This window comes from Branchiostoma belcheri, unplaced genomic scaffold (assembly GCF_001625305.1).
Source record: "Branchiostoma belcheri isolate BF01 breed outbred unplaced genomic scaffold, Haploidv18h27 scaffold5, whole genome shotgun sequence".
Lineage (NCBI taxonomy): Eukaryota > Metazoa > Chordata > Leptocardii > Amphioxiformes > Branchiostomatidae > Branchiostoma > Branchiostoma belcheri.
In genome coordinates this window covers 5,524,783-5,538,464 of record NW_017804131.1, presented here as the reverse complement: position 1 = coordinate 5,538,464, position 13,682 = coordinate 5,524,783, and the positions used below count along the sequence as shown (strand labels likewise).

At 44.0% G+C, this 13,682-nt stretch overlaps 1 protein-coding gene across 1 annotated transcript in view; it reads left to right on the top strand.

Moving 5' to 3' along the window:
• LOC109479699 overlaps positions 1-5,541 on the top strand; it is a 6,448-nt gene extending 907 nt beyond the window's left edge. The window contains exons 2-5 of the mRNA XM_019781689.1: positions 25-275; positions 460-974; positions 3,571-4,192; positions 4,386-5,541. Of these exons, the coding sequence (XP_019637248.1) occupies positions 25-275; positions 460-974; positions 3,571-4,192; positions 4,386-4,903 (1,906 nt within the window). The 3' untranslated portion in view covers positions 4,904-5,541. The remainder of the gene's footprint in view (positions 1-24; positions 276-459; positions 975-3,570; positions 4,193-4,385) is intronic.
• The last annotated feature ends 8,141 nt before the right edge of the window (positions 5,542-13,682 follow it).

Genomic DNA, 13,682 nt, shown 5'->3' with positions numbered 1-13,682 from the left:
GGCCCAAACAGGGGAGAAGATGACCCAGATCATGTTCGAGACCTTCAACACCCCGGCCATGTACGTGGCCATCCAGGCCGTCTTGTCTCTCTACGCCTCCGGCCGCACCACTGGTATCGTGCTGGACACCGGCGACGGAGTCACCCACAACGTGCCCATCTATGAAGGCTACGCCCTGCCGCACGCCATCCTGCGTCTGGACCTGGCCGGCCGGGACCTGACAGACTACCTGATGAAGATCCTGACCGAGCGCGGATACTCCTTCGTCACAACGGGTAAGCTGGCATCCTTCTTTCTATAAAACATGGTGAAGTTTTACGCCATATTGATTGCTGGGTCTTACAATGAATACACAAATCTGAATTTTAAAGTAAGCCTCCTCTTATCAGGCTAAACTGTATCAGAAAAACCCTCGTGTTTGTAAGAAGACTGACGAATTCTTGGCTTGTCTGTCCTCAGCCGAGAGAGAAATCGTCCGTGACGTGAAGGAGAAGCTGTGCTACATCGCCCTGGACTTCGAGCAGGAGATGGCCACCGCCGCCGCCACCTCCAGCCTGGAGAAGAGCTACGAGCTGCCGGACGGACAGGTCATCACCGTCGGCAACGAGAGGTTCCGCTGCCCCGAGACCCTGTTCCAGCCTTCCTTCATCGGGATGGAGTCTGCCGGCATCCACGAGGGCACCTACAACAGCATCATGAAGTGCGACATCGACATCCGTAAGGACCTGTACGCCAACAACGTGCTGTCCGGCGGCTCCAGCATGTACCCCGGCCTGGCCGACCGTCTGCAGAAGGAAGTCACCGCCCTGGCCCCCAGCACCATGAAGATCAAGATCGTCGCTCCTCCCGAGAGGAAGTACTCCGTCTGGATCGGCGGCTCCATCCTGGCCTCCCTGTCCACCTTCCAGCAGATGTGGATCGCCAAGCAGGAGTACGACGAGTCCGGCCCCGCCATTGTCCACCGCAAGTGCTTCTAAACATGCCCCTGTCCTTTAAATTTGTAAGAACTTGTACCAGATTTTCGCCACCCCTGTTCGAACGCAACGCAGCTCTTGTAGAGGGATGTTTTCCTGAAGTTACAAGTGAAGGAGTCAGAGAGTGAACTGTATGTTTTGTTTGTCTGATACATGTATAGGTTCTATTGTTTATACAAGAAAGACAGTTATTGACAGGAAGTCAGATGAGTCTGCAAAACGAAAATGTTGTCCAATTTTACGATCACTGGATCCTGATTTATACTAAAGGGGACAATCTTGTCAACGGAAGAGATGGAGTAAGGCAACAGGAATGAATACCATGTTTGTGATAAGAAGACGAGGCAATTCGGCCCATGCACCCCTTAATTTATGTCCTGAATGTTTGTTGTTTATGTTTTTCAACTGACAGCTGAATATTAAAGTATGTGTCATCTAATAAGTTATATTGTTGTGATCAGTCTTTGGTTAGTTGTCAACTATTCCTACAGCTTTCAGCAACAGTTACATAATCCTTTCTATGTTAGGTGACTGTTTAACCGAAGATGTTACAGTTGATGACATAAGGTCCTGTTTGATGAGTATGCGTCCACACACGGCACACAATTCATACAAGACAAACCATGCATGAGGATCAGCAAAACAAATGGAGGATGTCAAGCAAGGAGTACAGCCCAATACAAGGCGAGGAATGATACATATAGTAAACACCTATATATCGATCGTAGAAAAATTGACCGCGAAATCGACCAAAACCAGGGCCTCATATTAAAACCCTAGTCCGGCGGCGCCTAACAATTGTTGGGTTGCACATACAGTTACCGTAACATCTATATAGCACCCTGTATACGTACGATTTGGGGGTACTTCTTGTGCAACGCATCACACCGCATCGAAACGCAACGAATGCGGAAGTAACTACGCCAACGCAGGGGAAAAAAGAGTCAGGGGTCCATGACCTGATTAGGACATGAAGTTACTGAAAATATTGTGTAAAATGCCAGCAGGACAAGGTTTAACATTATATTGACGTTGACTCTGTTGAATGCCAACAGACACCGGGAGGAAACAAATAAATTGTGGTGATGTATAGTTGTTTTAAAATCACGTCACTACCTGGGCCACACCCGGAACGCCCAGGAACAGCATGGACTTGAAAGCCAACCACCTGTTTCTGTATTAAAAACCATGGGGCACACAAGCCTTGTACTATCGTGGAAAAGTGTTGGCTTGGCGGAAAAAAACGTCATAAATTTCTTATGGATACTTCTAGTAGAGACAATGTGTCGCGGCGTTACTGAACAGGTAGCAACTGCGCTTAGAACTCATTTCTGGACCGTGAGAGAGCATGTGCCATACTAGCGTCGTCCAGACGGTTACATTTCAAAGCTGGGCCCGGCCGGGTTGTTTCGATTAACGAAAAATCAACAATTTATATCAATAATATACACAAACAGTTCACATTTTTATTTTTTTTAATACTTTTGTGCTTTATTGTCTTTTATATCATACCTTTTTGTTCCATAAGGTGGGGGCCCGGTTTGGAAATGTGACCTCAGCATAAGAAAATCTACAGTAGAAGTCATTACAAGTCAGAGCGAATGGTAAAACTCAGACTGCTCATGAAGTACGAAATTACAAACAATGCGTTAGACATAGCAACCAATAAGTACCATGAGCAAGCCCAGAAAAGGAGAGGGAACGCTCACCAGAACAAGGCCCAGTGTTTTCAACCCATTGCAAGAATGCATTTTACCCGCAACTATTGTAGAGTGGAGTTCGTCAACATACGGACACCAGGGACCACTAGAAGCGTGATGCTTGTAAAAACATACATGGTTAAGGTATCACAAATCCTTTTGTATAGCAAGCAGATACTATGTGTCTAGGCGCCTAGAAAGCCGATGTGTTGCGCCAAATTGCAGTTCTAGCGGGCACTAAATAGACAATCGTAATCTCTCTCTCTCCTCAACTGTATTCTGCCTCTGCACTCATCAACTGTCCCGCAGCTGCATTCAGTCTTTCTTCATCTTCTTACACTCTGTGTTATGTCTGACAAATGTATTTTACAGGATTAAGTCACAGTAGCAACATATAACCTTTTCTAGTATTTATCGAGTTTCTTGTTAAACTTTATCTCAATATTAGAGTCCTCTATGTTATTCCATCTTAATACATGTACATACTGTTAGTCCAATCACATTATGTATGCCCAGTCAGAAACCTCCATTGTCTTGTCGTTGGGGTAGCAACGAGCTGCTTGAAGCTCAGTACTAAACTGTGAAGAGTTGAAAGAGAAAGAAAGAGTAAGTGGTATGTTAGGCACGATTGCAGTCCACCCAAGGATAAAGTACAAACATTCCACTTCCCACCCAGCAGCAAGAATTTACACACTAGACAGTCTGCTGTAGGGTGTAAGAACCAAACCAGGAGACAATGGTAAATAATGTCTAAATACGGGCGCTACTTCTACGAAAGCGTTTCTAAAAAACTTCAGTCTTCGGTGTATATATACCGGACCAGACCGTCCTGTTCTTCACTGCGGTCCAAGATTTGCCAGGTTCTTCTCCCAGTTCCAGTGGTTCTACCAGATTAACTCTCCATCATGTGCGAAGAGGAGGTTGCTGCTCTCGTCGTCGACAATGGCTCCGGCATGTGCAAGGCCGGCTTTGCGGGCGACGACGCGCCCAGGGCCGTCTTCCCGTCCATCGTGGGCCGCCCCAGGTACCAGGGCGTCATGGTCGGCATGGGACAGAAGGACGCCTATGTCGGTGACGAGGCGCAGAGCAAGAGAGGCATCCTGACCACCAAGTATCCCATCGAGCACGGCATCGTCACCAACTGGGACGACATGGAGAAGATCTGGCACCACACCTTCTACAACGAGCTGCGTGTGGCCCCCGAAGAGCACCCCGTGCTGCTGTCCGAGGCTCCCCTCAACCCCAAGGCCAACAGGGAGAAGATGACCCAGATCATGTTCGAGACCTTCAACACCCCGGCCATGTACGTGGCCATCCAGGCCGTCTTGTCTCTCTACGCCTCCGGCCGCACCACCGGTATCGTGCTGGACACCGGCGATGGAGTCACCCACAACGTGCCCATCTATGAAGGCTACGCCCTGCCGCACGCCATCCTGCGTCTGGACCTGGCCGGCCGGGACCTGACAGACTACCTGATGAAGATCCTGACCGAGCGCGGATACTCCTTTGTCACAACGGGTAAGCAGCCATCCTTCTTTTTATAAAACATGGTGAAGTTTAACGCCATTTTAATAACTGGGTCTTACAATTGTAAAATGGCAAATTCTAATTAAGGGTAGGTCTCCTCCTACAAGGCTAAAGTGTATCAGAAAAAAACAGAACCCTCGTGTTGTTAAGAAGACTGGCGAATTCTTGGCTTGTCTGTCCTCAGCCGAGAGAGAAATCGTCCGTGACGTGAAGGAGAAGCTTTGCTACATCGCCCTGGACTTCGAGCAGGAGATGGCCACCGCCGCCGCCACCTCCAGCCTGGAGAAGAGCTACGAGCTGCCGGACGGACAGGTCATCACCGTCGGCAACGAGAGGTTCCGCTGCCCCGAGACCCTGTTCCAGCCTTCCTTCATCGGCATGGAGTCTGCCGGCATCCACGAGGGCACCTACAACAGCATCATGAAGTGCGACATCGACATCCGTAAGGACCTGTACGCCAACAACGTGCTGTCCGGCGGCTCCAGCATGTACCCCGGCCTGGCCGACCGTCTGCAGAAGGAAGTCACCGCCCTGGCCCCCAGCACCATGAAGATCAAGATCGTCGCTCCTCCCGAGAGGAAGTACTCCGTGTGGATCGGCGGCTCCATCCTGGCCTCCCTGTCCACCTTCCAGCAGATGTGGATCGCCAAGCAGGAGTACGACGAGTCCGGCCCCGCCATTGTCCACCGCAAGTGCTTCTAAATATTTCCCTATCTTTTTAAGAACTATTTGTACCAAATTGTAGCTATCTCTGTTCAAAAGCAATTTATCAGTGTCATTCTGCCTCAAGGCGACTTCTCTAAGCAACCCTCTTTGACCCCGTAACAAAAGAAACCAGAGTGACAATGGGTTTTGTCTGACCACCACGGAAGGAAAAAAGGCAGTTAGTAATGTTTATGATGTATGGAGATATTTAAGAAAGGTCTTTTAGAAGGAATTATAAGCAAGTACTGGAATGAGTGAGATTGGCTGTCGAATTAAATGTGAAGTATCCTGCCTTCCTTTGTTATAGTAAAGGAAGGTAGTTCGACCAAAGACAAAATTATTGTTGTCGCTCTTTAGTTTTCAAACGCTCGAGCACATCCCCCAACCTTACCTACAACAACTGTTTGTCAGGAGTATATAACACTGTACTTATAACACAACCTACGAGTATCTGTAGCAAATGTTTGGGGAACAGCCGCCTTCATCACGGGTACCGGTGATGCAGTCGGCTTACACTTTGCCGCAAGGCGGCGTTACGGCAATGTGTGTTCCCAAGAGTTGACTAGGTAAACATGCTTAGGTCGTGTTGTATGTGTCTGTTCACGGTGTTTAATAAATTGTTGGTCATGTTATAAGCCGTACGGTTTTTGTCTATTATTGTCTACCTATGAACTGTTAGTAATTATTTCGAATCTGGAACATAAGCTTCATATACAGAGTGGCATCAGCGTAATATTCAGTCTTCACTCTGTATTGGATATTTCGACTGCTTCTTGAATGACACTTATCTGCAATGAAGTAGGATCGATTTATCTTACTAGTACTTTGTAAAGAAATGATAGACAAGAGTTCAACGACCTCATACCTTTTCCAAATGATGTTAACCCTTCCGGTTGACGAATTATACGATTCTAATAATTGATTTCGCAAATAAGTGCCTTATTTGCATGGATTTCAACAGTTGATCATATTCTCCACCCAAAATCCCATTTCTAGGTTTCATCAAGACCTACGTACCTACCAAGTATCATGACAATGCATATTAAGCTTCTTGAGTTATGCTGTGCACAGACAGACAAACAAACAAACAAACAGACAAACAAACAAACGGACAGATGGACAAACGCTACTGAAAGCATAAAAAAATTTGGCGAAGGCAAAAAGCCTTTTTGTATCGTTCTTAATGTTATAAAACGCAACTTTAAATCAATATTCTTGACTCAACGTTCCATGGAAACAATATTATTGGGTCACGTGTCCGTTACATATGAATATATAAAGTGATTATTTAGATGCTTAACGGCCTCGACCTCCACCAGCCTCACCTTTTCCGTTCCACCTGTCCCAGTCACTGCGCGTGTGCGATGTCAGCATCACTGCGAGCGATGTCAGCATCACATAACCCCCATGTATTATGTTGTCCATGTGTGCCCAGGGCACCACTGCAAACCAGCGTGCTCGACTCGGAACCAAGAGGTCCCGGGTTCGAGTCCTGACATGCCACCGATCTTGTGACCTTGGAAAAGGCACTTTACACCACTTTCTCCACTGAACTCAAGTGAAAATTAGTATTGTCTGTCCAGTATTCGTTTCTGTGTTTGGGACACAACACCAGCAACAGCTGCCTGTGCCCCATGTGTTGCAATAAATCAAATCAAATCAAATTATTACTAGATATGCTGATGAATAGTGTCTATTTGGACAGTGTGCCAGTCACAATGATGTTATATTAGTGGGAAAGAGTGTAAAAACGTACTTCCAGCTGGATTATTATAACATTCAAGAACACATTCAGTTTGTGACATGACCACACAAAAAACAGCAGAATGTGGGGCCAGTGCGTTTATTGTTAACGTAATACTATGTATACGTATACTTATTTGATAGAGTACTTATTTGTACATAACACATTCATATATGAATTTTCCTTATGTCACTCCTTTTTGTGCTAACATATGTATGACAATTATTACATTATAGCACAACATACAGTTAAGGCTTCTATTAGTATTGCATGATTTCTGCATTTTTTTGCATTGATAGTACAGGCAAAACCATTATGTAAAGGCAATTATCATTTCAAAAGCTTTTAGAAGTTACTATTACTATTTCAAAATATAGAAGATTGGTGATTTTTATATTCGACAGATCTAGAATCTGAAGTAATACATGAAAATTAATGTAATTTGCTTTGATACAAGATCTCCAAACTTATATTCATTATTAGATTACCCATACTTTACGAAAAACACTCAGTCCCTTTTCATAGTCGGACAATGATTACCAAGGTCAATAACATTAACTGTTCTTACACACTGTGAATTGCATCAAACATTTTTGGGAACGGCAGAACAATTCTAACAAAATAAGCCTCAAGAGGCTCTTTACATTGAACATTTAGTTAAAGTTATATTTCCCGAAATTATAAGCAAACAAACTACAACTCTGTTGCCCTGTCTGATCATGACCACTGGTCATTTCTGTGGATGTTTGTTTCTTTGGTGTGTGTTTTTAACTACATAATGTTTGGCTGTAAGGCAGCTAGCACTTCGTTATGTGATAAATCCCCCACTTTCAGAGATTGAATATTAGCTGACCCTGTCCTGTCTGATCATGACCACTGGTCATTTTTGTAGATGTTGGATTCTTTGATATTTTTACATCTACATAGTTTACTAACATAGTGTTTGGCTGTCAGGCAGCTAATACTTCGTTATGTGATAAAACCCTCGCTTTCAGAGATTGAATATTAGCTTGAGACTATCTAATCATGTTTATTGGCCATTTCTGTAGATGCTTCGTCCTTTGGTGGTGTTTTTACATCTACATACATAGGGTTTGGCTGTAAGGCAGCTAGCACTTCGTTACGTGACAGATTTGCAAATGCCGGAGAGTTAACATGAGACTTTCCATGCCCTATATTATCATGACCCCTGGTCATTACAGTAGCTGTGGTGTTTGTGTTGGATGCAGTGGTGGTCTGGGGCTGACCCTGCCCTATCTGATCATGACCCCTGGTCATTACAGTAGCTGTGGTGTTTGTGTTGGATGCAGTGGTGGTCTGAGACTGACCCTGCCCTATCTGATCATGACCCCTGGCCATTACAGTTGCTGTTTTGTACAGAGTATTCAGTTGCGAGGATGTCGGCCCTGTGCCATAAGATAGATTCCCAGTGCCTAAGGATTCAACGTTGGCTTGATACTGGCCTTGCCCTGTCTGAGTATGACCACTGGTCATTACAGTATCTGTGGTATTGGATTTCATTATGGGCTGATACTGACCCTGCCCCGTCTGATCATCACCACTGGCCATTACAGTAGCTGTACTGTTTGTGCTGGATTCAGTGTTGGCCTGAGACTGACCCTGCCCTGGGTTGTCAATATCGTCATACTGGGGAACATCACCACTGGCCAATACAGAAACTGCTGTGTTGCCACCAACAACATTGGGGTTCGGCCCTAAAAGAGGATACCTGATCTTTGTCTTGTACCACAATGTTACAATGATGGCACCAATCAGTACAATTCCAGCTACTGAACCCCAGATTGAAGCCCAGATGAGAACAGGTAGCTGGGAACTTGAAACAAATTCGGGTTTGTTTGAATTGATTGCAAGGGGTGTGTTTAGTGTTGCTTTTGTTTCGCTAGTGTTTTCTGCAGTTGCTGTTGAGCCAGCATTTCGTGTAAAGAACCAGTGATAGCGAGAGCTGACGGTGGCATCGTGCGTTTTAGCAGTTTTCGATAGGTTAAAAAAGTGCTTTGTGGCAGATGTTAAGCCTACAGGATTTACAGATGGGCTAGTATTGCTTTCTGTGTTCCAAATTAAGGATGATGTTCGGATATCAACAGTTGGTGGTGATGCGGTTGGCTCTTTACAAATATCTTTAGGATCAATATCTGTAAGTTTTCTTCCTCGAAGTTTAGGGGGTTGGGAACATGTTATCTGGCTGAAAATATTTAAAAGAATTTTCGTGATATTCAATCTGAAAGGAGCCATCTTACAGTCACACTGAAAAGGGTTCCCGACAAGTCCAATGGTACCAATAGATGGCAACAAGCTAAAAGCTGAAGGGAGAATGACAGACAACTCGTTATACCGGAGGTCCAAACTGTGAAGCCGGGGAAGATTTTCAAATGTATGAGACGGAATGGTCGTTATATTGTTGTTGTCCAGGTACAACTGTGCCAGTCTGGGCAGATTTGCAAAGTTAACCAACTGTATCTTATTGTGGGACAGGTACAACTTTTCTAGTCGGGGTAGATTACGGAATGCATGACGCTGAATCGTTGTTATGTGGTTTTTATGCAGGAGCAACTTGTTTAGTCTGGGTAAGTTTTGAAATGTCCCTGCTTGAATCATTGTTATCTTGTTACCACACAGGTTTAAGTAGACTAGCATGGGAAGCTTTTGAAAAGAACCTTTCTGAATGGTTGTTATCTGGTTGCTTGCCAGGTTTAAGAGTTTGATGGATGTTGGGAGGTTCTCAGGGATGCTGGTTAGGCCCATTTCGGTGCACTTGCATTGTGATGATGGTGCACAGCTACAGCCAGCTTCTGGCATGTTGGGCTCCTTCAGGAGGATGAGAAGGAAAATCAGCACGTGTCTCAGTTTTCCTCCCATATGGTGCTCCGTCACCTAGAAAAATTAGAAAGCACATTTCTATGACGACACAAACATTTTATGTGGAATCTAGAATTAAAAGATGATTTAAAGACTGCACACCTATGCTACCCAACAAGCTCTTCACATTTTGGCCTCCGGTCAGCTTTTTTTAAAAGCTTTCTTGTTTCAGCAGATCCCCTGAAGTGATTGCAGTGTGCAAAGACGTTATGTACTCCTCATTACCTCCGGGGAAGGAGATATCCTTCCGCGAGGAGGTATTACTATGGTTCGAAACATTTCTGTCAGCAGTTGTTTCTCGCGATCGGCTGGACGGATTTGTCTGTGGTTCGGTATACGTATTGCTATTGGGCTGCAGATGATGCAGAACGTTTTTGTTTAATTGCATATGTGTTTATGGGCGTCGAAATAAAAGGTTTTTAAGTGCTCCGGACACCCCCGCCATGCTGAAAATGGTAATTACCATGTTGTTAAGGAATGGGGCGGTTGCAGTTTTGGGTCTTAGCATTCAAAAGGGGTCAAACAGAGGGGTGTCTGGTTCCGATAAAAATTTTGGGTGACGGCGCAGCAATGACGGCGCGGGATGACGGCGGGGGTAATGGCGCGGGTGACGGTGCAGGCTGTCAGACTGTGAGACACGTTAATCAACAGTCCATACCGAACCAACCGTCAGTAGCCATCAAACACATACAAACATATTACGCACATAACTTTCATACTACACACAAACAAATAACCTAAACCAATAGAACACAAAAAAACCCGGAGATTTGAAATCTACGATTTCCCTTGTTTGCACTATAAATGTTCCTGAAGTGTGTAACATCCAGACCTAAAATTCCGGGTGTGGGTCGAGGTACGGTTTTGGTAGTGGGGGGGGGGGGGTTTAGCTGTAGAGGTTTAGCCTTTGGCAGGGCTATGAAATACAACATCCGGCTGTCGTGGGCATAATAAAAACCCCATTGACATTTTTTTAAATATCTTCAGCACAAACCCACTACCATGTAGGCGTCCATCATAATTTTACCCAGTGCAGGCCATCAATGAGTTTAAACAGAGGGTTTTATCCAGAACCATGCCTCAGGTCCCGCATGTTCTGGACACACAATGGCCTTGTCCCGTTCCGTGCTTGGGACTAAGCACAGTTTTGGACACAAAAGGGCCTTGTCTCGTTCCGTGCTTGGGGTGAACCATGATTAACAGGCACAGTTCTGGACACACCAGACACCAGTTAAGGACAGCCCGGCAACCACACAGGGTCCCACGCGGCCACGCCCAAACAAAAGTGCAGAAAAGAGCACTCGGCGGGCTCCTTTTTGCTATCTTAATTCTTTGCCCAATTGAAGAAAAATACTACGAAAGTGCAAGAAAATCAACATATTAAAAAAATGTAAAAAATGTAATGGTTAAAATATGGAGAATATGTTAATTATCTGAGAATTGCTGCTTGAGTCTCCATGCTGTGTACCCCTTATTATACCCTGCTTACAGCACCCTCGGGCGAGGAAATGAGCAGAGGAGTAGGGAATTGAACAGTTTTCTTTAAAATGATTTTTAGTCATCGTTATTTTCTGTCATATCATTTAAAAAGGCAATTGTAGAACTGTTTTCGTAGACTCTCTTATCAGTCACGTGCACTCTCATCTCACCTCACCGGTCCCATAGCAGTCTGTCCTGCCGTCGGGGCAACTAAACTGTCCACAAGACTTATCCACCTACTCTTATGATTAATGTAAAAATGTACAAAATCTTGAAGACACCACTGATACTAGTACTGTCTTTAGAACTAACATAATCTCCAACCAGAAATTAAGATGAAAGATACTGTTAACGTTTTCTTACGGCCAGGCTTCTCTGACACTCACCTAAATCGTTGACAGACTGAAACGGCATCCTAACATCTGCTTGGGGAATAAAAATCTGATTGCATGCCTATCTGCGTATGCCTGGGATAAAATTTGAAAAGCTGTCTTTACTACAAATTGTACCTTTCATATTTGTCCACAGGTAGAAACGTACCTTTCTAGCGAGTCAGAATAGCTTCAGTTGGCACTTTCTTGGAAAGAACTCGGGCACAGCTCGCCGTAACAGTTGTTCTTGTAGGGTATGTCAGCCTTCTTCGGTAGCTGATCCGAAATGCCGTGTCACAAACAACCCAGGATTATATAGTATATAGTCTTACATAGGAGTTAATTGTCTATAGCTGGCTATTTGAATAATATAGATATTTATGACCATGATTAAAATTCTAATTATGATGCAGGTCTCCAGATGCATGTTTCCTTAAATTTGTACAAAAAAATATAAAAAAACAAGGAACAGATTTCTAAGATTTGATTGAAAAAGACAAGCATATCAAATTCTGGCATGAAAGTAAGATGCAATGTAGATTGCTAAATAAGTTTATATTATGTAAAAGCAAACGTGTTATTCGTTGTTGTTTTTTTCCTTGCATAAACAACAGAGCGTGAGCGGCATTATTAGAACGCGCGTGCGCACTGATCTAGGATTGAGATCGTTCTCCATAAGTGTTTGAAGTGTGCAAGGACGTTAAATGAAGTCCTTGTATGCACTATAAATGCTATAGATGTCATTGAAGAGTGCATCAACCAGACCTAAGTTCGGCGGGGGAGGGGGTAGCTGTAAGGGTAAAGCCTTTGGCTCGGCTCTGACGTCGGGACGACATACGGCTGTCGTGGTCATAATAAAATCCTCATTTTTGAAGACCGGCCCTGTTAGAACGCGTGGGCACTAACCTTAGACATTTTTCGACAAATTCGTTCTGAAAATAAGATAATAAAAAACAACAATGCTATTCATAAAATCTATCTCCTTTTCTTCTTTTCATAATGCTCATACAGTGCGTTTCTTTGTTTCTTAACACCTGCCAATACTTTTTGAATCACACCCTACTCCTCACTTTAGTATTCCTTTAACTGGATTATCTTACAGGTGACAAGGAAGTCTTGGATGCCATGAAGACTTCACGGGCGAGGCAAGGCATGTGGGCATATCACTTGTTTCGTCTAATGAATGAATGAATGAATGAATGAATGAATGAATGAATGAATGAATGAATGAATGAATGAATGAATGAATGAATGAATGAATGAATGAATACCTTTGAAACTTCGCTTTCATATATATTTCATATATATCTTAATGTCGGTCAGGACGTTGTTTTCTCGAATAAAAGACACCAATAAAATGTCACACGATGAGTTAACCCCAGAACCCAGGCAAAGTGCAACTCCTGAACACTCTGAATTGAACATTTGCACACTTCTAATATAAGGCCCCGTTAGCTATAGTCTGCGACAAATGAAAAGGACCATTCTATTTACTCTGAGTCTCCCACTCCTTGGAGACCTTTACTGTCGGCTCCAGAACAAGTGACATGCGCCACCAAGCGGTTAGCACAAGACACGCAAACTGTAACTACGGACTGTTTAAAGGGGCAATATGTAATATTATGCACCCAAATGTGATTATATTTTGCTTCCAATTTTCAACAGATATTCGTGCAAATATCTCACATTCCTGACTTTTATGGTTGGCGCTAAAACAGCCCACACCAGGCGCACTACTAGAATGTAAACAAACATGGACTACAACAGTGTTTCCAGCTTTTACACACACTAGTTAAGGAATCATACATTGTCGCCTCTTGAATGACACTTATTTGCACGAAGAAGTAAAGTAGATTAATTTTACTTTGTAAAGAAATGACCCAAAATTTATTTCTTTTGTATCGTCCTTAATGTTACATAAGGCAGCTTTAAATCAATTCCTGGCGTCATAGTAGGTTCCATGGAGGCGATATTATTGGGTCATATTTATATTATGAACATCTATATACAGTGATTATTCAAATGCTTAACGGCCTCGACCTCCACCAGCCTCACCTTTTCCGTTCCACCTGTCCCAGTCACTGCGCGTGTGCGATGTCAGCATCACTGCGAGCGATGTCAGCATCACATAACCCCCATGTATTATGTTTTCCATGTGTGCCCAGGGCACCACTGCAAACCAGTGTGAGCTGGTCTACTCTGCCTTAAGTAATGATTCTAAGGATGGCTGGAGGGATGGATCTAGGGATGCAGATATTTAAGCATGGTTAAAGGGATTTGACGATTGATGGAGAGGTGGTTTGGA